We start from the raw sequence: 832 nt of genomic DNA, 5'->3' as shown, positions 1-832 counted from the left end.
GTGTGGGAGATGGAGATTAACTACAGATTTTGTGGACATCACAGGAGGGGTTTCCTCAAGTTCCTGGTTCTGTTTGATTGATATATTTTTTTAAATTTTATTTTATTTTTAAACTTTACAATATTGTATTAGTTTTGCCAAATATCGAAATGAATCTGCCACAGGTATACATGTGTTCCCCATCCTGAACCCTCCTCCCTCCTCCCTCCCCATACCATCCCTCTGGGTCGTCCCAGTGCACCAGCCCCAAGCATGATTGATATTTTTTAAAGATTAGCCCACCTCACAGAATAGACTGAAAGGGACAATGTGGAAGTGGAGACACCTGTTAGGAGACTGCTGAGGCAGGGGTGGTGATGGAATCTGGACTGGAATGATGATCTTCAAAGCAGAGACAGGTGAACAGATTTGGAGCCAAGAGAACATGCTGATGGGTTGGGTCTGGAAGGTAGGGGAAAGAGGGGAGTCAAGGGTGACTCCTAGGTTTCTAGTCTGAGGGCCTGGGTGGATGGTGATGCCTCTGAAAATAACCTGGAGTTGGTAACAGTGTCTATGATGTTGTATGTGGGATAATGTAGGCATTGTCTCAAAGCAGAAATGGGTAAATATAACATAGGATTCCTCATGCAGGAATCAGACCCTTAAGTTCAAGGGCCGCCTGGCAAGGTCTGCCTTCTCGGAAAAACAGGCTTTCACTTGTGATTGTCAATTGCCTTCCCTCTGGTCCTGGGTCTATGCCTGACAAATCCAGGGGACTTTGACTTTATAGACACATTGCAGAGACATGCAGAGACTTGCTAAATACAAACACAGAAAGAGCTGGTAGATGATT

The 832-nt window shown here is 44.8% G+C and overlaps 1 protein-coding gene across 1 annotated transcript in view; it reads left to right on the top strand.

Moving 5' to 3' along the window:
- Positions 1-597: 597 nt before the first annotated feature.
- Positions 598-832, top strand: part of LOC104993857 (GTPase IMAP family member 4-like) — a 2,043-nt gene continuing 1,808 nt past the window's right edge. The window contains exon 1 of the mRNA XM_010847265.1: positions 598-601. Within this exon, the coding sequence (XP_010845567.1) occupies positions 598-601 (4 nt within the window). The remainder of the gene's footprint in view (positions 602-832) is intronic.

Source organism: Bison bison, unplaced genomic scaffold (assembly GCF_000754665.1).
Source record: "Bison bison bison isolate TAMUID 2011002044 unplaced genomic scaffold, Bison_UMD1.0 scf7180017849476, whole genome shotgun sequence".
Lineage (NCBI taxonomy): Eukaryota > Metazoa > Chordata > Mammalia > Artiodactyla > Bovidae > Bison > Bison bison.
The sequence above is the reverse complement of the archived record's forward strand: the minus strand, read 5'-3'. Positions and strand labels throughout refer to the sequence as shown.